General features: G+C 36.5%; 1 protein-coding gene across 1 annotated transcript in view; it reads left to right on the forward strand.

The window, feature by feature from the left end:
* SMC1B (structural maintenance of chromosomes 1B) overlaps positions 1–21,043 on the forward strand; it is a 67,366-nt gene that overhangs the window by 14,759 nt on the left and 31,564 nt on the right. The window contains exons 6-11 of the mRNA XM_045872346.3: positions 1,655–1,913; positions 2,911–3,051; positions 6,468–6,550; positions 7,131–7,338; positions 9,961–10,146; positions 11,519–11,698. Of these exons, the coding sequence (XP_045728302.1) occupies positions 1,655–1,913; positions 2,911–3,051; positions 6,468–6,550; positions 7,131–7,338; positions 9,961–10,146; positions 11,519–11,698 (1,057 nt within the window). The remainder of the gene's footprint in view (positions 1–1,654; positions 1,914–2,910; positions 3,052–6,467; positions 6,551–7,130; positions 7,339–9,960; positions 10,147–11,518; positions 11,699–21,043) is intronic.

A 21,043-nucleotide genomic window follows, 5' to 3' on the forward strand; every position in this document is an offset into this window, starting at 1 on the left:
TACTTTACTCATGTTTTCTGATTTTTCCCCAGTGTCCCGTTTCCGATCAAGCATACCACATTACATTTAGTCATCGTGTCTCCTTAAGCTCCTCTTGGCTATGACAGTTTCTCAGCCATTCCTTGTTTTTGGTGACCTTGATAATTTTGAGGTGTATTGGTCAGGTTTTTTGGTAGAATGTCTCTCAATTTGGATTTGTCTGGTAGTTTTTTCATAAAAAGGTAAGGTTTATGGATTTTGAGGAGGAAGGCCATGGGGTAAAATGTCATTCTCATCACATCAGGAATGTCAACAGATAATCTGTTATATGATGTACTATCTGTATAATACATGATAATATGAAACTGATACCACTGTTGATGTTGGCCTTCTCTTGCCTACCTATAACCTCCATTCCAACAGCGAGAAACCTGGCTTCCACATTCTGCTGTTCATTTTATTTTTAAATTTTATTTTATTTAAATTCAATTAATTAACATATTGTGTATCATTAGTTTCAGATGTAAAGTTCAGTTATTCATCAATTACATATAACACCCAGTGTTCATTACATCACATGCCCTCCTTAATGCCCATCACCCAGTTACTCCTTCCCCCACCCACCTCCCCTACAGCAACCCTCAGTTTGTTTCCTATGATTAAGAGTCTCTTATGGTTTTTCTCCCTCTCTGGTTTTGTCTTATTTTATTTTTCCCTCCCTTCCCCTATGATCCTCTGTTTTGTTTCTTAAATTCCACGTATGAGTGAAACCATATGATAATTGTCTTTGACCAACTTATTTCGCTTAGCATAATACCCTCCAGTTTCATCTAATTAAAAATAGAGCTACCCTACGACCCAGCAATTGCACTACTAGGTATTTACCCAAAGGATACAAATGTAGTGATCCGAAGGGGCACCTGCACCCCAATGTTTATAGCAGCAATATCCATAATAGCCAAACTATGGAAAGAAGCCCAGATGGCGATCAACAGATGAATGGATAAAGATGATGTGGTATATATACACACAATGGAATATTATTCAGCCATCAAAAAGGATAAAATCTTACCCTTTGCTGTTCATTTTCAATTCCAGTAATCATACATAGCAGTACCAGAATTGTTAACACATATCCTCATGGGGATCAACTTTAGCAACTAGAGTATAATGCTTATGTACAATTCCTTTTGTTTTAGTTTTATAGACGTGACTCATTTTCAAAGTTATTTAGGTTAGCACTTTTCTCCCCACCCCCTTCAGTCAGGTGGTTTCATACATTGGTAATGTAGTAGATGCTTTGGTTATATTCCATCTAGGATCCCTTGACCTCCTAAGTGAGCTTTTCTAATTTGCACACATTACATTAAGCTTCACTCTTGGTGCTATAAAGTTCCGTAGATTTTGACAAATGCATGATGTCATACGTCCACCATTATAGTATCATACGGAGTAGCTTACCACTCAGATAATTCCCCTGTGCTCCACCTATTCAGTCCCCCAGCCCCCCACCCCCACCACCAGCCCCTCCTCTGGAAACCACTGATCTGCCTACAGTCTCTGAAAGTTAATTTTTAGAATTTATTTTTAAATGTATGATTTGATCAAAAGAACTTCCTTCCTTTATATAGTATAGATTTAATTTACTTTAAAGCAAACTCTATTTTCTTTTTAGATCTCTTGAAGCACTTTTAAATCAGAAAAGGCCTCAATACATTAAAGCCAAAGAAAACACTTCTCACCACCTCAAGAAATTAGACGTGGCTAAGAAATCAATAAAGGACAGTGAGAAACAGTGTTCTAAACAGGAAGATGACATAAAAGCCCTGGAGACAGAGCTGGTTGATTTAGATGGTGCATGGAGAAGTTTTGAAAAGCAGGTTGAGGAAGAAATCTTATACAAGGGGCGAGACATTGAACTAGAAGCCAGTCAGGTGAACAAGTCAACAAATGAGAAAATTTTCATTTCTATAATTTCAGCTTCTTAGAAACGATTTAAAGAATGTTATCTGATATTTTGAGAGATTATCTTCAGACAATCCTCATCCAGATTATGGGGGTTGAAAATTTTCAGTCTATATTCGGAGTCTAAACTTAATCTTTATAGACTAGGCTATTTTTACTTTGTAAGATTAGATGGCATTATAACATTTGTGAGTTAATTAAAGTCATAGCAAATACTTCAACAAGACTACCTGATATCATTTTGTAAAAAAATTAGGTAATTATGTTTTTATGTTTTTAATGTAATAATTTTTTCCTTATAAATATTATAAAAACTTAAAAATCAGATATATGTGGCTTTGAAGAAACATGACCACTTAATTGGCAGGAGGGAAGTTGATTATTTGAGGTGGTTTAAATGTGGTGGTGAATTAATATCCAGTTTGGTATGTAAGGTTTAATTATAATAAATTAGTAGTAGATACCCAAGAATTTGTAATTCAGAGTTTTTGAAAGTCTCTCAACTGAATTTTTTATCATTTATTTTTCATTAATTTTATGATAATCTTACATCAAAATATATATACTAAAATAACTGTGACTATATAAACAAAAGATGTAATTTTATCTGAACTCCTCTTGCTTTTGGACTATTAGTGAGTTTTAATCTCCTTTCTCTTCTAAGAATTTCTTACAGAGACGTTATAAAGTTGGTTTTGAATACCTCATTTTAGCTCCTATGTGTCTCACAATACTATAGAGTAGGTATTTGCTCTAGGATAGAGATGAAGAATATTTATCTTTCTAAGCAGTTTTAAAGAAGAGGTTCATTTTGGGTTCATATTATCTTACCTGCAGAAGATGGCAAACTATCTAATTTATATAAAACTTTTGATAAGATTAATTATCTGCTAGTAAATAGTATCTTAAAAACTTCCTCTCATGCTTCTTATGTGAGTTAGTAATATTTAAATGCTCCTTCTACAGCTGGAACATTACAAAGAACTTAAGGAACAAGTGAGAAAGAAAGTGGCTATAATGACCCAACAGCTGAAAAAGTTGCAGTGGGAACAGAAGGCTGACAAAGAAAGACTGGCGTTTGAAAAGAGGAGGCATGGAGAAGTTCAGGTACCTTGGTTTGTGCAGTCATGACTGGAAACTATTTCAATGAAATTTTATTCTCTTTTCATATCAGTTTTTCAGTATATAAATTGATTTACACTAGACATAAGCAATTAATTTTAAAAAATTCTGGATTCCCTGTTTTGCTGCTTAGTACCATTCAGGTGCTCTTTTATCATGGTCTAAGGTAGAAGTAGACAGTGCTTTCTTTCATGTAATTGGTAAGCATTTTCTACACATCTGTGCAGTGACGGGCAAGGGCAGACCATACAGCTTTTGTTCTTAGATGTATTTTAGTCCAGTAAGGTGAGGAGGAGGATAGATAAAGGGAAAAAACAAACAAGTATCATAATAGAGGTGAATGCAGAGTCCTATGGAAACATTAAGAACACAGCCCAAGAGGAGTTTGATGCTCTACACGGGAAGTGACCAGCAAGACAGCGTGATCCTGTTCCCCACCCTGAGTAAGGCAGACCTGGTTTCCTGCCAGTCTTGTTCTGTCACTGACCTGTGTAATCTTGAGAAATAACTAAAGTATTTAACTTCTCTGAGCTTTGATTTCTTCATGTGTATGATGAGGACAGATGTGTCTACCTCATAGAGATGGGTAGGTTGAACAAGACGAAAGGGAGTGTGATGATATGTGAAGTAGTTGGTCTTTCCCTCTATGCCTCCTGACCTCCTTTTCCAAAGACTGAGAATTGGCCTATAAAATTATTACTGAGGCATTCAACAGTAATAACAACTTGTGATACTTTATGGAGTCAGTGGGCCATCCTGAAAACAGGACCATTTCTGATAAGAATTGTAAAGGGAAATGGTTCTGAATTGTATATACATTTGATTTATATGTGGATATTTGGAATTTAGAGGAAAAATGTTTATTGATTACTTTGCTAGGCACTTTGCATTCATTAGCTCCTATATGTCTCACAATACTATAGAGTAGGTATTTGCTCTAGGGTAGAGATGAAGAAGCTGAGGACTGGAATGTCAAAATGAAATATGTCTCTGGAAACAGGTCTGACATTTTCCAGAGATAACAGCAATAATACTATAATATAGTGTTTATTTGTACAGATCGTGTATATACCATGTTTACAGCCCTGCTATGAACCCAATTTATTTAATCAAATAGTTTTATGAAGTAGATATTAGTATTATTATGTTCTCATCCTGATTTTTCCTCTTTTCTACATTCTCTGCCTTGGTGATCTATATTCTCATAGCTTTAAATATCATCTGCTGATGACTCCCAGATTTGTATTTCTTGCTCACAACCTCATACGTCCAGCTGCTTTGTCAGCATCTGGATGTTGAATAGATACCTCAAACTTAAATCCCAAGCTGACCTTCTGATCTTCACACTCAAATGCTTCCCACACATGATCTTTCTCATTTTATGTGATGACAATTCAATCTGACTAGTTGCTCAGACCAGAAAACTTGGGAGTCCATTTTTGCCTCTTTTAGGAAATTCTGCTGGCTCCACCCTCAAAGTATACCAAAAATCATATCACTTCTCTCCACTGCTGCAATTCCAAGTCACCATCTTTTTGTTTGTTTGTTTAGACCACTGTGGTAGCCTGCTAGGTTTCCCTGTTTCCATTCTTATCTCCTCCACAACAAGTCTCAGCACTGTACCAAAGAAATGGTTTTAATATCTAAGTCAGATCATGAAACTTGCTCTTTTTTAAGTCCTCCAGTGCCTCACCATCATACATAAAGTTTAAGTCAAGGTTCTTGAGTGCCCTGCATAGACCTACCTGATTGTTCACCTCTCCCACCCCAATTAACTTTTCAAATCTCCTCTTATTCCCTGTGATCTATCTGTACTGGCCTCTGGAACATATCAGACATATTTCTGCCTTTGGGCCTTTGCACGGGTTATTCCTCTGCTTGGAACATGCTTTCCCTACGTTTCTTCATTTTTAACTCCCTCATTTTCTGCAAGTCTCTGTTCAAATGTTGCCTTCTCAATGAGGCCTACCCTGACTGCCCTGTTTAAAATTATAGTCCCCGCTGCACTTCAGCTCCCCTTGCCCCGGCTCTGTTTCTCCAATAGCATTTATCCTAGCACACAATTTAATTTACATATTATATTTGTCTGCCTCCCCCCTTTAGAATGTAAACTCCACAAAGCAGGGATCTTTGTCTATTTTGTTCACTGATACATCCCAAGTGTCTGGAATAGTTCCTTATCTAGAGCAGAGAATCAATAAATATTTGTCGACCTAATGAATTTCACAGATGAAGGAAATCAAGGCACAAGATAGTTAACTTGACTGAATTAGTAAGTGGAGGAGCTGGGTTTTGGTTCCAAACACTCTGTCTCCAGAGTAAGTTTCAACCCCTACACTGCACTGCATCTCATTTTAGTCTTGTTGTGAGTTGGTGGATGAAAATGCGAACAAGTAGGAAAGGTGAACTATTTGATAATCATGAGTGGAAGAGAGGACATTTTGTGAAGGGACAAAAACAGATGTAGTACCAGAGCAGTAACTACTTTTAAAACACTTGTATAGTTAGTGTCACATTATAAAATTATACACGGATTTCAGCAAATACTCATTGTACATTTTTGCCTTTGTCCATGCTAGTTTTGGAAAAACCTACTCATCTTTACCTGTTAAATTCTGTAGCGACCACACCACACCACACCACAAAGCCTTCTCTGGCCCGCTTTTTCTCCCCACCAAAAACCTGAATATAATTTCTTCCTCATCTAATCACCCATTGTGTTTATTCTATATCTATACCTATATATATAATCTATATCTAAGGGTTCTTATCAGATTGAAGAAAAAGCAGTTAATTGGTACCATTCTACTAGACTACCATTCTTAAAGGCAGGATTTATAACTGTCCATTGTGAACCTTGTATTTAGATGTCAGTAAGTGGTGGTTGAGTTGCAGTTGTCTTTTGAGTACAAAAACGTTAGTAGAAGAAGAATAACATGTCAGGTTGGAGAGAGATGGAGAAATCTGTACCCATACTCAGTTTCCCACAGGACTGGTGACTCCCTTCTGGGACAGGAGGAGCTTAACTTTCCACAGCCCCTGAGGTCACTAGGTGCTGGGCAGTGTTTGGTTTTTCCCAGACAACTGGCATCTCAAATCCAGCATGCCTGGTACCAAGACAGTCTGATTATCCCCTATTATGTATTGAGCAGAATACCCAGGCCTTGACACACTTCTCAGTATGATGATGACCCTGGCCTTTTACATTTTCTTCAGCAAAGTCCATTTATTTATTTTATTTTTTGAGAGAAAACACTCTTACGAGTGTTTTCATAAGGTTATATTTGATATGCTTCAAATTTAGAACACCTTACAATTCTATAGTAATTTCTAGGAATAGTGAAAAATAATTTTGTTTGGAGTTGCTGATACTGGTTTTATGGCTTTTTTTCCTATTTTAGGAAAATCTAAAACAAATAAAAGAACAGATAGAAGATCATAAAAAACGAATAGAGAAGTTGGAGGAGTATACAAAAACATGCATGTGGGTACAGTTCTTATGGCTTTCTCATGTCTCAAGGGTCTGGTATGTTTGTGGGATATTCATGAAATGAAAGCTTCCACTGACTGTATCCTAATGTTCTCACTCCTCCATTTTTTTTTCATTTCATTGTAGATAATTAAAAATTATACTTAACCACATAGTAAATACAATATTTAAGTTTTGAAAATATAAACTTTCAAGTGGTGAAATTTTGGTATTGATATTTTATAGTAAAAGTTAAGACACAAAAGCTGATATGACCTAAGTATCCTACCACCAGAACTTTTATTTTTCATTGGCGTTTACTTATCACTAAGCCCACAATGACTGCTCTGGTTATAGCGATCTATCCTTACTTTCTCAGTATTCAGAAAAATGTATCTTCTGGACCAACCAAGAATGATCAAAATCTCTTTGACCATGTCTGGTGCTAGGCTTATTTTATTGTATTTTTCATCATTTAAATTTGATAAGCACTATTCTGTTCCCCTGAGATGCTAGACCACAATGGAATGTATCTTGTAATTAAATTTTGTTGTTGTTTTTTTTTGCTATGCAATTTGTTGTTATTATTATGTAGGGATTGCTTGAAAGAGAAAAAACAGCAAGAGGAAACCCTAGTGGGTGAAATTGAAAACACAAAATCACGAATGTCTGAAGTTAATGAAGAATTGAATCTTATTAAAAGTGAATTGCAGAATGCCGGAATTGATAGCCATGAGGGGAACCGTCAGCAAAAGAGAGCAGAGGTTCTGGAGCACCTTAAAAGACTTTACCCAGATTCTGTGGTAATTAGAAATGAATAGTTAATTGAAACAAAAAGGCTAATAAGCTTTCTTATTTGGGATTAAAAATGTTACCATTTTTAGGAAGCAGAATTATTTCAGAAATCTTTTAGTTTTGTGTTTGATTATTATATTCAAAACATAATAGTAAATAATTGCAACATAATTTAAATAATTTCCAGTAGTGTCTATAGATAAGTAATTATTGGAGAGAAACATTGATGTGAACGTATTACCCAGAAAGTCCAAGTTACAACCAGTATCCCCAAAGAATAGGGGTGCCATAAAATAGTCTGCCCCTCACCCCAGGCAGATAGCCTCAAACTGCAAGTTCTTCATGGTTTCAATTTTTTTTAAATATTTTTTCAGTAGACATTATTGGCATACTTTTGAAACAATGAGTTTTTATTCTGTAAAGCTGATTGTGTATCCACTTTTGCTAATGTATTTTATCAGCTCAGATACAGCAATATCTAACCTATTGCTTGGGGTGTCAACTTCACAGAATTATTTCCTCTGGCATTAGGGTTGTGGCATCTGACTCTCACGTCATTAACTCCAGTTGCCGTCCTTAGTTTATGAGGGCCTGCTTTAACTTTTGATACTGTTAGCCACTTGAACTGTTCTGAAACTGGTCTTGACTTCTAGATCGTGATGAAGGAGTAAGCCTGGGTCACAGAATCCTTCCCCCCAATACCAAAGAAAATGGCAAAACTAGTTTTAAAAATGAGTTTAACAACCAAAGAAGGAAATGGCTATTACATCTAATGCCAGAACTTTAGAAAATGGTGGTAGATTAAAAAAAAAAAAAAAGATTAAATGATAACATTTCTTGTTCTTAATTCTGCAGAAGGAAAACTAACAAATTGATTACTTTCTGAGAATTCTCACCTAGATTAAGTATTCCTTAATCTAGCAGGAAGCAAACACATATGTATTTGCTTCCTTTGGTTAAAAAACTGGTGAATCAAGGAACATGTACCTCTGATGTTCTTAAGTGGAAGTGAAGGCCAATTCAAAGCCCTTTCCCAAAAATGGGATTTGCCTCCTCTCCCATGGTAGAGGAAACTTGGTAAGGAAAAACTCAGAAGAAAGAGTGAAACAGATATTCAAACAAAAGATACACAAAGCCTCAATTCAGCTCTCACTTGCTCCTGTCCTCCAAGCCCTGAGATGCTAGGAAATAGATCAGAAAATACTTATTCCATCACCCGTTGCTCAGAGGAAATTACCGTCTCAGTTCTAGGTGAGGCAGCAGAGCCCTGCCCTGGAGACGCCAGGTGTGCCAGGCTGGGAGTGCCGGCTTTGTCAGGACACAGACCCCCCCGTGTGGCCCCTGCTCACTCCTAGGGTCCCTTCTCGGGCCTGGGCCAGTCTCTGTTCCTGGAAGCACAGGTCATAGAGTTGGGTCTATGTTTGAATCACGGCCCTACATGAGGGAGGCAATTAAAACAGTTATCCACCACAGCAACTTCAAGGTCTGAACAGAGCTGCCCACCTTAAACATAAGCAAGGTGAAAAGAATCAATATGTTAGCTATAGGTCCATATGACAATAAAGAGAAAGAGTAATTTAAAAAGCACTTAGAAGTCTAAGAGCCTAGTCTGGGAGAAGGTTACAGAACAAAATCCCCCATAAGTAATTTGTGCTATGGACAATTTAATAAGAGCTTGAATTCATAAAACCAGATTCACATATGAGCTAAAACAAAAAGTAAAATGTAGAGCTATGAAAACAAATGAAGAACAAACAATATTACTGAACTAATAAATTGCAAGTAGCAAGGAGAATGGGTTACACAGATGAAAATCAAATTACTGACCTAGAAGAAAGATTTGAATTAATCACAGGTGAATGGAGAAGGAAAAAACAAAGAGCAGGGTAGTAAATATTAAAGACAATGATGGTCTATCATAAAGAAATTCGTATTCCTGAAGTAGAACCTATCAAATGAAGAAAGAGTAGAAAGATGTAAAATTGAATCTTCAGGTATTCTGGGGAGCATTGATACAGGATGGTTGACCTTCTGACATTTTCTAGTAAAGGTATTGATGTTCAGTCTAATTTTTGACCAGGCTTCAGACCTCAGATAACATTTCTTCATAGGAAGATTCCCCTGACTTTTCAAGTCAGCCTGGTCCCTGTTACAAACTCTCAGAGCATTTTGTGCTTTATCATTGTATTATTGCTCTATTTTGTACGTGCTTGAAATTATTTATATCTTTCTTCCCTACTAGACTGAAAGCTTGGTGAGGTCAGAGTGTCTATTATGTTCAATAATGTTCACACACTGTCTAGCTGAGTATCTGCATGTAGTAGGTGCCTCATTAATTCTTATTTAATAACTAAGAGAGTGGATGAATACTATTATCATAGCCTTGTAAAATATTTTAATACTTTGGTAAGGCTAATCCCTCCACACTACTCTTTTCTTACATGAAGTGCTACACCGAAATGGATACTTCATGATGAAACCTATGTCCATTTGAATAAGACTCTGTTCAAATAGGTTTATAATTTTATAAAATTAGTTTTTGGTCTATTGTGCCTTGTTACATAAGAAACAATGAATTATATGTTCCTCAGTAATGTGTTTGTTTTTCTCTTTTTTGGAAACCTGTTAAGTTTGGAAGACTACTTGACCTCTGTCATCCTATTCATAAGAAATACCAGCTGGCTGTGACTAAAGTTTTTGGCCGGTACATGGTTGCCATTGTCGTAGCCTCTGAAAAGGTAGCAAAAGATTGTATTCGATTTCTGAAGGAAGAAAGAGCTGAACCAGAGACATTCCTTGCTCTAGATTACCTTGATGTAAGAAATTTTAATGCTTATTAAATAAGCACTTAGTGATAAAATCTTGTCTTTTAAAGTATGTCTTTATTGCCTAAAACTATAGTAGCGATTGAAAAAAATCATAGCTTGGATGCCAGTTAGTCATTCAAATGGGTGTTAATGTATTGGTAGGCAAAGAATAGTAATTATTTTTTTCTTAAAAGATTTTTATTTATTTGAGGGAGAGAGAGCAAGAGAACATGAGCAAGGGGGACAGGGGCAGAGGAGAGGGAGAAGCAGGCTCCCCACTGAGCAGGGAGCCCAATGTGGGACTCGATCCCAGGACCCCGGGATCATGACCTGAGCCAAAGGTAGACGCTTAACCAACTGAGTCACCCAGGCGCCCCAAGAATAGTAATTCTTGATTTAATATTTCTTCCTAATTTAGTTTTGCCGTAATTCTACTTGATTTTGAGGACGTTACTCTAGCAGTATACCACCCTGCCTACTAGCCAGCAATTTATTTTGTTCTATAGCAAACTGGAGGAACAGTTAAGACATATGGTGTGTCCATGAAATGCCAACCCTGGGTCTCAACTGTTAAATACACAATCACAGATTTACATACATTGCAGTAAACACATATCAGCCCTTGGTGGAACAGACTAAATTTTGGGCCTTAAGGTATGTATTGAGAGGCCTTAAAGTATCCAGAATAAATTACTGCAGCAGGAACTTTGCTTTTATCATAGCTGGTGTCCTTTACTGTTTTTTTTATTGCCTACTAAAGAAAATGCTCCACTTGGTCCAGCTTTCAAGACCCTGAGCAGCAGTGGTTAGAGCTTGTGCCCTAGACTGGACTGCCCTGCATTTAACTCTCAGCCTTGCTTGTCATTAGTTCTCACTGGTTTCTTCTCATAAAAATGAGGTCATTCTTGCTGTTCTTCAGTAATCATTGCAGACACATTTTTTTTTTTTTTTTTTTTTTTTCTATTTACAAACTCAGCTTAGAAGTCATGTCAAAGAAGGTCTGAAGGCTTTCCTGGTCATTTAAGCCTAAAATGATTTTCTGAGTTCCATGAAGTGCCACTCTTTTGACACATACGTAAATGGGTATTATCTCCCACTAGACTTTCTAATTTTGAGAGTATTGCTCGTGCTTTGCTTTGTCCTAACTGGTCGGTGGCAGAGTTGAATCTGGAAATTATGTCTTGAAGTATATTTTCTTTAAATGTTAACATGAGCCACTGTTGGGATATATAGTTCATCAGTTTCTTGTCAAAATGTTATTATATATAAGTACGTACTGTTAAATTTTTTGCTGTTATGCTTATTTATGCTTTTTGAGGATGTACTATTTGGTTTTTATTTTAGTGTATCTAATATACCAAGTATTTTTTTAACCTTTTAGATCAAGCCAATCAATGAAAGATTAAGGGAGATTAAAGGCTGTAAAATGGTGATTGATGTCATAAAGACTCAGTTTCCTCAGCTGAAGAAAGTAATTCAGTTTGTGTGTGGAAATGGCCTTGTCTGTGAGACTGTGGAAGAAGCAAGGCATATTGCATTCGGTGGACCTGAGAGACGGAAAGTAAGAGGCTTACATCATACTTTGGGATAACCTGAAGCAGTATTTATAAGACTAGCATACTATACACACACAAATATCTATATACACTCTCATATGCTCTCTTTTAGAAGGAAAACCAATGTAGAACCTAAGACAGTTATGGCTTTAGTGGTTGTTCTATCAGTTGAGTTTTCAAAGAATTAATTTCTATAGTATTCCCCATTATCATAAATTATATTTTGGAAATTAGATTTGTTGTAATCATAGTCTAAAGCAGTTAATTTTTTTTTACTTGATATGCAATAAATGTTCTTGGTGAATCTCTGATTTTTCCTGGCATTCACAATATAATGCATGTGTTTCTGAATACCAGGGGAAAGATTTTAGGTATTTATTTTAGTTCTTCCCTAGCTTAATGCAGACACTATCCTTTTACATGTTCAAGGTTTTAACACATTTAAAGTTATAAAAACAGCACAGTTGAAATGAGGTTACTGAATCCTAACCTCAAGGGAATGATTTTGATTTTAAAAATACTGTTTTACTTAGTCGAATAGTATTTAGTTAAGCAATGTTAAATTCCTCAAATTACTTGACTTTTTTTTTTTTTTAACTGCATTTGTGAAGTATAACCTAGTATCCAAGATCATAAGGTATGTGGTAAGACTGGTGATGCTACTTAGTAATTAATCACAAGACCTAAGGCTAATCTCTACATTTCTAATTTTCTCATCTAAAATTGGGGAAATAGGGGCGCCTGGGTGGCTCAGTTGTTAGGTGTCTGCCTTTGGCCCAGGTCATGATCCCAGCGTCCTGGGGTCCTGGGATCGAGCCCTGAGTCCGGCTCCCTGCTCAGTGGGGAGCCTGCTTCTCCCTCTCCCTCTGCCTGCCACTCTGCCTACTTGTGCTCTCTATCTCTCAGTCAGATAAATAAGTAAAATCTTTAAAAATAATAATAAAATAAAATTGGGGAAATAATAGCACCTATTTTGTAGGGTTAGAGGGTTAAATTCAGTAATAACGTGCACAGTGCCATTTGAGTGCCCAGCAAATAGCTCTCAAAGAGTGCTGGTCATTTTCTTTTTTACTTGGTCATTTTTATTTTTTACTTAGATCCGGAATGTCCCCAGTTGCAAATTAATGCAAAACAGACTTTTCTTATTAAAAGTAGGGATTTTCAGTATTAAACTTATTAACTTATCTAACATTAATATTTCAGACATTTTAGTACTTCTGTTAGTAATCTTTTTTTTAGTATGTTAGTCACCATACAGTACATCATTAGTTTTGTTGTAGTGTTCCATGATTCATTGTTTGCGTATAACACCCAGTGCTCCATGCGGAACGTGCCCTCTTTAATACCCATCACCAGGCTAACCCATCCCCCCCACCACCCTCCCCTCTAGAACCCTCAGGTTGTTTCTCAGAGTCCATAGTCTCTCATGGTTTGTCTCCCCCTCCAATTTCCCCCCCTTCATTTTTCCCTTCCTACTATCTTCTTTTTTTAAAATATATAATGTATTATTTGTTTCAGAGGTACAGGTCTCTGATTCAACAGTCTTGCACAATTCACAGCACTCACCATAGCACATACCCTCCCCAATGTCTATCACCCAGCCCCCCATCCCTCCCACCCCCCACCATTCCAGCAACCCTGTTTGTTTTCTTGAGATTAAGAATTCCTCATATCAGTGAGATCATATGATACGTGTCTTTCTCTGATTGACTTATTAGTAATCTTAATGAGAATTCAATCACTGTTTTAGTAATCACTGTCATTGATTTCTACATATTAAATTTAAGGAGGTATAATAAGTGAGCTACTAAGGTTATTTTGCTACCTAATTAGGCTATAAATGATTTTTGTATCTTTGTAAAATATGTTTTTAAAACTGACTTTTGAAGATTTGTGTGGTCGATTTAAAGAAGTCACATGAAGATAAGACTTTATTCTTTCCTTCATTCAACAAACGGCTTACATCTTGTTCACAGTAACTAATGCCTTTCTCCTCTAGACCGTATCTTGTTTTCTTTTCATTATTTCAAAATTTTAATCAGCTTCATTTGTCTTATTTTTATCTTAAATATATTCTAGGGGCTTTTATAGTCTTCCTATTGTTATTATTCCACTTACAGAATTTTCTGTTTTAGGATGTGTAAAACATTTGGATAGATGTCACATTTTCACAGAAATGATCTGATGTCTTCATTTGTGCTTTTGGTTTTCCATGGACTTATCTTTCTATAGACTTGATATCATGTTTTAGAATTTTTTTAATTCAAATACTGGCGGTGAAATCACAAAATGATATTTTATATATAAACTACATACAGTATATATGCATATATATACATAATATAAGTTACAGCAGTTCTGCTAGCTATAGTTTGGTCATCAAGATTTTTATGATAACTCAATTTTTAAATATTTTTTAATTTTACATAAAAAATTTTAAAATCTGGAATCTATTTGAATACATGTGATTATTCCATCCCTTCCCCTTAACCAGAGAAACAGTTATTTGCTTCCTTTCCATGGACTGGATGATTGTTACTCAAAAAAGTATGTGAAATATCTATTTATGCTTTGCCCTTTTAATATGGTGTAGCAAAAAACAGACCCAGAAAAGGTCATTAACTAGCTAATAATTCATGAAAAGATCATTTTTCCAAAAATTACGTTGAACAAGAGAATAAAACACAGGGTGCAGAAGGTTGGAAAAAAGGTACCATCTGGAACAGAATATGGCTGAATCTAAACTTCATACTTTATATCAGAATACATTTCAGATGGATTTGAAGTATAAATGTAAGAAAGGAAGTTGTAATTATACTGAGAGAAAGCATGGGGGAATTTTTCCTTAAAATCCCTAATTACTGAAAATCCCTACTTTTAATAAGAAAAGTCTGTTTTGCATTAATTTGCAACTGGGGACATTCCGGATCTAAGTAAAAAAGAAAAATGACCAAGTAAAAAAGAAAATGACCAGCACTCTTTGAGAGCTATTTGCTGGGCACTCAAATGGCACTGTGCACGTTATTACTGAATTTAACCCTCTAACCCTACAAAATAGGTGCTATTATTTCCCCAATTTTATTTTATTATTATTTTTAAAGATTTTACAAGACCTTTTCAATATGACAAAAAATCCAAAAACTATAAAATGTGGGTACATTTACATAAACCTAAAAAATTTTTCCATGGCCAAAAGCACCATAAACAAAATCGAAAGACATGGCAAACCAAGGAAAACGTTTACAGCTCACGGTAAAGAGCAAATTTTCCTATAAATCAACAAGGAAAAGAACACAAAGTAGAAAAATGGACAAAGGATATGAATAAACTTATTTTATTAAAGGAAATATAATTGTTCTTAAATATGAAAACTCATCTTCACTTAAAATATGGGAAATGCCCATTAAAATTACACTGAAATACTATTTTCACCTGTCAGATTGATCAACGTTAAAAAAGTTTGATAACACTTTATGAGGAAAGAGGTCCTCCCATTTACTGCTGTGGGAGTATAAGTTTGTATCAGCTCCATGTTGTGGTTTTTAGGAACTTCACATAACAGATAAACTCACATGTATATGAAATGATATATATACAAGATTTATTTATTGAACCATTTTGTGTAACAGGAAAAATTGGAAACAATCCAGATAAGACTAGTTCAATAAAATTATAGTGCTTTCATAGCAAGGAATACTATGCAACCTTAAATAAGAATAAAGTTTTTTATAGACAAGTATGAGACAATCTCCAAGATCTATTCAGTTTTTTTAAAAAGTAATATGTAGACTAGTATATAGTATGTGACCATCTGTGTGAAACAATGGGGAAATAGATGTATGCATGTATGTTTATGAAAAACATTTCTGGAAGAATCCATAAGAAATTCACAGCATTGATTACTTCTTGGGAGAGCACATGGGTAGCAAGGGCCAGGGGAGTTTTTCACTCTACAGTCTTATATCTTTTGGACTTTGAAATATCTATCTTATCCGTTCAGAAATAAAATGTTAAAGTATATTTTTCATACCAATGAAAGGCAACTTTAAAATATATATATAATCCACATAACATAAAAATTATAGACGCTACCTTAGCAGTTTATAACACTGAAACTCTATTTCTTGAAACAGTTGGAAGTTGATTCAGTGAAATGGTTGGTAATCTTGCAGAATATGTTTTTAATGCCAAAGAATTTTTTTTCTACCCCATACCATAGTCCCTTGAACTTTTATTTAATGTTATTTAAAAATTCCTCTAACTCCTTATTTTAAATGAAATCCCAGTTGTGTCAGCCAAGTTATTTTTCAGTAATGTAACGCCCAACATAGGCAATAGGACTACTGCCCGGGCCAACTAATGTAAGCTGTAAGTCAAGGAAATTACAGGCTGGAGATAAAAATTATAGTCCTTCTGGAATAGGAATTTGACTGTAAGTCAAATAAAAATAGGTTATCCAAGACTACATTACCCTTTAGAAGAAATAAATTGTTTTAATAAACCCAGGAACTATTAAAACCCCTAACATCCACAAATTCTGTGAATTGTTGCTCACTACGTTTTTGGAATTGAAGGAGGTATATAACATGGTGGTTGAGAACGTGAGCATAGATGTTTGACCAACTTGGACTTTAGTCCCTGTGTATGGCCTTAGGCAAGTTCCCTGGTATCTTTTAGCCCCTATCTATAAAATGGAAATAGTATCTACCTTGGCGGCTTGTGAACATGGAATCAGATAGCATAAATGCACTACATGGAGCCCAGTGCATGTGATATAAATGGTTGCAATAACAACAGCAACAGTCAACCAAGCAATAAAGTGAAAAGAACCTCAGAAAATCATTGTTTGTACCCCTGCTCAAAGAGGAAAAGTTGACTTGCCTGAGTTTGGCAGCTGGGAAGAGGGTGCTGGCACTGTAATCCCACACTCAGTGTGGCAGGTCCTTAGTAGCACAGAGTTCTTGATACACTTCTTTCCAAGCCAGCCCCCATAGAGGTTCTTTGTCAGTATTATGTTTGGTTTTAATCAGAAATAGAAGTTAATAAATGTGCAGTTTAGAAATTTTGGAAAATAGAGCTCAAAAAGGAAAATGAAAACCATCCCTAACTTGTCTCCTAGAATAGAGTTGCCAAAGAAGATATTCAGACATACTTATATTCAAAAACTATTCACTGTTTATCTGAAATTCACATTTAACTGGGCATGCTTATTTCTGTTTGCTAAATCTGACATCCAGACTCTAGAAGGATCTAGTGTGTCTATGCTATATATTTAGAAATCAGTTTTATCCCTTAACTTTTGTAAGTTTTGTTTTTACATGTAAATTGGGTTTTTAGTATGAGATCAAATATATGTTTTTTAATTTAATTTTATTATGTTATTTACCATACATCATTAGTTTTTGATGTAGTCATCCATGATGCATTGTTTTTGTATAACACGGAGTGCTCCATGCAGTACATGCCCTCTTAAATACCCATCACCAGGCTAACCCATCCCCCCACCGCCCTCCCCTCTAAAACCCTCAGTTTGTTTCTCGGAGTCCATAGTCTTTCATGGTTTGTCTCCCCCTCCGATTGTCCCCCCCCCTTCATTTTTCCCTTCCTTCTTCTAACATCCTCCATGCTATTCCTTATGTTCCACAAATAAGTGAAACCATATGATAATTAACTTTCTCTGCTTGACTTACTTCACTTAGCATTATCTCCTCCAATCCCATCCATGTTGATGTAAAAGTTGGGTATTCGTCCTTTCTGATGGCTGAGTAATATTCCATTGTATATATGGACCACATCTTCTTTATCCATTCATCTGTTGAAGGGCATCTTGGCTCCTTCCACAGTTTGGCTATTGCGGACATTGCTGCTGTGAACATCAGGGTGCATATGGCCCTTCTTTTCACTACATCTGTGTCTTTGGGGTAAATACCCAGTAGTGCAATTGCTGGGTCATAGGGTAGCTCTATTTTTAATTTTTTGAGGAACCTCCACACTGTTTTCCAAAGTGGCTATACAAACTTGCATTCCTACCAACAGTGTAAGAGGGTTCCACATTCCCACCAACAGTGTAAGAGGGTTCCCCTTTCTCCACAACCTCTCCAACATTTGTTGTTTCTTGCCTTGTCAATTTTTGCCATTCTAACTGGTGTAAGGTGGTATCTCAATGTGTTTTTTGTTTGAATGGCTAATGATGATGAATATTTTTTCGTGTGTCTATTAGCCATTTGTATGTCTTCTTTGGAGAAATGTCTGTTCATGTCTTCTGCCCAGTTTTTATTTTATTTTTTTAAGATTTTTTATATATTTATCTGAGAGAGCATGAATGGGGGGAGGAGGGGCAGGGCAGAGGGAAAGGGAAAGGGAGAAGCAGACTCCCTGCTGAGCACAGAGCCTGACGCAGGGCTCAATCCCAGGACCCTGAGATCATGACCTGAGCTGATGCTTGACTGACTGAGCCACCCAGCTGCCCCTGCCCATTTTTAATTTGATTATTTTATTTTGGGGTGTTGAGTTGTACAAGTTCTTTATATATTTTAGATCCTACTCTTTACTGGATATGTTATTTACAAATATCTTCTCCCATCTAGTAGGTTGTCTTTTAGTTTTGTTGATTGTTTCCTTTGCTGTGCAGAAGGTTTTTATCTTGATGAAGTCCCAAAAGTTCATTTTTGCTTTTGTTTCACTAGCCTTTGGAGATATATCTTGAAAGAAATTGCTGTGGCCGATGTCAAAGAGGTTACTGCCTATGTTCTCCTCTAGGATTTTGATGGATTCCTGTCTCACATTGAGGTCTTTCATCCATTTTGAGTTTATCTTTGTGTATGGTGTTAGAGAATGGTCGAGTTTCATCCTTCTGTATATAGCTGTCCAATTTTCCCAGCACCGTTTATTGAAGAGACTGTCTTTCTTCCATTGCATATTTTTTCCTGGTTTGTCGAAGATTAGTTGACCATAGAGTTGAGGGTCCATATCTGGGCTCTCTATTCTGTTCCATTGGTTTACGTGTCTGTTTTTGTGCCAGTACCATGCTGTCTTGGTGATCACAGCTTTGTAATATAGCTTGAAATCGCGCAACGTGATGCCCCCAGCTTTGTTTTTCTTTTTCAACATTTCCTTGGTGATTCGGGGTCTTTTCTGATTCCATACAAATTTTAGCATTGTTTGTTCCAGCACTTTGAAAAATGTCATTGGAATTTTGATCGGGATGGCGAGATCAAATATATAGTTACTTAACTTTTCTTCACTTTTTTTGGTGGTATCACTTCTGTATTTTAATTTTGATCTGGGATTTATTTTGATGTATATTGTTAGATGTAGGTATTAACTTTCCCCCAAATGGATAATTACCTGCCCCAACATCATATATTGAATAATCTTTCTTTTTCTACCTGCTTAATTGAGTTTAGTGATTTCTCATTATAATAATCTGGATTATTATACTTGGTTCTTTTTTCACCTACTATAATTTATCTCTAGTATTTGTAGCTATCTTATTGCATATTTATATTTATTATAATAATCTTTATTATAATTTATAGAATCTAATTTCTTTCAGAAAATAATCAAAATAGACCTTGTAAATAAATAAGTAAAATATTAGCCCACAATTACTGTAAAATCAGCATGTCTAAATTTATGTTCTTTCTAAATCCTGATCTCCTGTATTTAATTTTTGGTACTACTCTTCTAGCCAAATGAAGTTCTGGTTTTTCCTCAAGGATTTCCTTGTAACCTCTCTAATCCCCAGGCTTTTCTGATTATACCTCCTAAACATTTTTCAAATCTTTTTCCTTTTTTTCATCCTAGCTATTATTGGCTGATTTCTTACCATCACCTCTAACTCACTTGGACCAGTCCATTTTCCAAATAGTTGCCAGAGTGGTCTATTTAAAACTCCTGTCTGACCATTTCCCTCTCCTGATGCTGTCACCCCATTCAGTGCTAATCCGACTCCGTGCCCTCCAAAAACCCCCTCAGTCCTCAGTTGTACTCAATCCCCATTCTTCCTATGGCGGCACACAGAGAGCTCCACCATCTGCCCTGCCTACTGGCCTCCCCTCTAAGCTATTCCTTAACTCTCACTTTACCTTCTAGGAAGTCCAAACTCTTTATGTTCCCTCTTTCCTTACCCCACCCCTGTGGCACATGCACACGCACTGTCTGTTCAGGTGTCTGTGTGCCACTGCCAGCGTTCTGCCCCGTCCTTTTCCTGGCTGCGTCTCTACCTGTCTGTGTCAGAGACTGCAGCTGCCTGCTTGATATCCCTCTCCCTTTTATCCATGCTAACAGAAACCTGATCTTCCTGTGTAACATCTGGGAGGGGCCGCTGGAAGTAAATGGCAGTCATCAGTAGGCCTGCCAGGAGAGTTTCTTAATAGAACCCTTTTACTTTCTTTCTTGAAGCATAGACATGATAGCTGGTGCTGTAGGATTCTCCTGGACTACAGAATGACTTTGAAAATTGTCATGTAAGAGATACTGACACACACATCACTAGTGACACATAGTCACATAGTAAAGTAAGCTTTATGGAGAACTTAAAAGCAGAGGAGCCTATGTGGATCTTCATCTTTCATTCAAGAGAGGTATGGTTTGGCCAGGCAAAAATAACATGAGCTAAAAGTGTTCCAGGAGAGGGATGCTGCCTCCATACCACTTGACATTTTTATGGAGAAGTTGGAGGAGTCAGTGGAATGTGTAACAGTGGGCTTCCTAGTCAGGGAAACTAACTGCCTTCCTGACCAGAGAGAACTTCCCATTAGGAGCTCACTTTCCATGCCTCTGCAGTTGCCATCCAGTAAAGATCTAGTGTTTTCCAAAGAGCCATTTCAGACCCAATGAGCAAACTCATTGCCAGGCTAACAGCTGGGAAGGAAGGGAGCCCCTAAGGCCTTCCAGAAAATAAAAAGGCTATCTCCCTTGAAGAGTAATCCAAATACTAAGGATGACAGAGCAATAATATATCAGGAGTCTGGGTTTTGTTAACTATGGCGCCACCATACAAACCCTGGAATGCATACTTCTGTAATTGTGAGAGAGAAAGAAACTGTTTTCTGCTAAATATAACTAACTTCTAACTAGTTCCTCTGATATAATGAAAATCTTCCCCTCTTCGGGAAGCTCTCTGTGGAGGGTCTGGGTTGGGACCCCCCAGTTTTATGCTTCCAGATTACTCTGAGTATGATTCTAGCTTCTCCTTACTTTCTGTTGTAATGTTATGTTTCTTTCCCTACTAGCATGATTCCCTGGGGGTCAGTACCATATGTCACTCCCTTTGGTCGCTCCGGTGTCAGTACAGAATGTCTCAAACACAGCAGCACTCAGGGACAGTTTGTCTGAATGAAGGAATG

The sequence above is a fragment of the Mirounga angustirostris genome, unplaced genomic scaffold, assembly GCF_029215605.1.
Source record: "Mirounga angustirostris isolate CCGP_5_RB_7025 unplaced genomic scaffold, mMirAng1.0.hap1 SCAF_5, whole genome shotgun sequence".
NCBI classification, from domain to species: Eukaryota; Metazoa; Chordata; class Mammalia; order Carnivora; family Phocidae; genus Mirounga; species Mirounga angustirostris.